This window comes from Buceros rhinoceros, unplaced genomic scaffold (genome assembly GCF_000710305.1).
Source record: "Buceros rhinoceros silvestris isolate BGI_N320 unplaced genomic scaffold, ASM71030v1 scaffold33345, whole genome shotgun sequence".
In the NCBI taxonomy this organism is placed as follows: domain Eukaryota; kingdom Metazoa; phylum Chordata; class Aves; order Bucerotiformes; family Bucerotidae; genus Buceros; species Buceros rhinoceros.
The window spans coordinates 4,005-4,580 of NW_010412876.1; the positions used below are offsets into that span (position 1 = coordinate 4,005).

At 67.7% G+C, this 576-nt stretch overlaps 1 protein-coding gene across 1 annotated transcript in view; it reads left to right on the forward strand.

Moving 5' to 3' along the window:
* The window catches only part of PLEKHA6 (pleckstrin homology domain containing, family A member 6), a gene marked incomplete at both ends in the record, with an annotated part of 12,280 nt that overhangs the window by 3,901 nt on the left and 7,803 nt on the right, over positions 1–576 (forward strand). The window contains one exon of the mRNA XM_010136551.1: positions 91–493. Within this exon, the coding sequence (XP_010134853.1) occupies positions 91–493 (403 nt within the window). The remainder of the gene's footprint in view (positions 1–90; positions 494–576) is intronic.

Genomic DNA, 576 nt, shown 5'->3' on the forward strand with positions numbered 1-576 from the left:
CCAGCCATGAGACGCCAGCCTCTGAGACCATCCCCCCCAGCAACCACCCCCCCCACCACTGCAATGCTGCCCACCGAGAGCACCCCAAAGCTGACCCCGATGCCAAGACCCGAGGGGAAGGCGATGGCCGTGGCTCAGAGAAGATCGAGAGGAAGTCAGAGAGGACAGAGAGCAAGAAGGAGCCCTTGGCCAAAGCCAATGGCATCGCTGGGCAGGAGATGCCCTCGGAGCCCAGCAGTCCGTACCCCGAGGCACCCCGAGTACCAGCGAATGCAGAGCGGCCTCCCCAGCCCAACGGCTGGCCCTACGCATCGCCCAGCCGCCCCGGCAGCACCGCGTACCCCCCGCCCGACGGAGAGAGCGTGACCCACCGCCGGGGCTTTGCCCCCCGCACCAACCCCGAGAAGATTGCCCAGCGCAAGAGCTCCATGACGCAGCTGCAGCAGTGGGTGAACTCACGCCGGGGGGCTGTGCCCCCTGAGGAGCTGCGGAGGTGAGGGCTGGAGGGGGCTGGCCAGGCACAGAGGAGGGGCCTGCTCCTTTTCTCTAGGACTGCCCATCAGGTGGTGCTCTGGG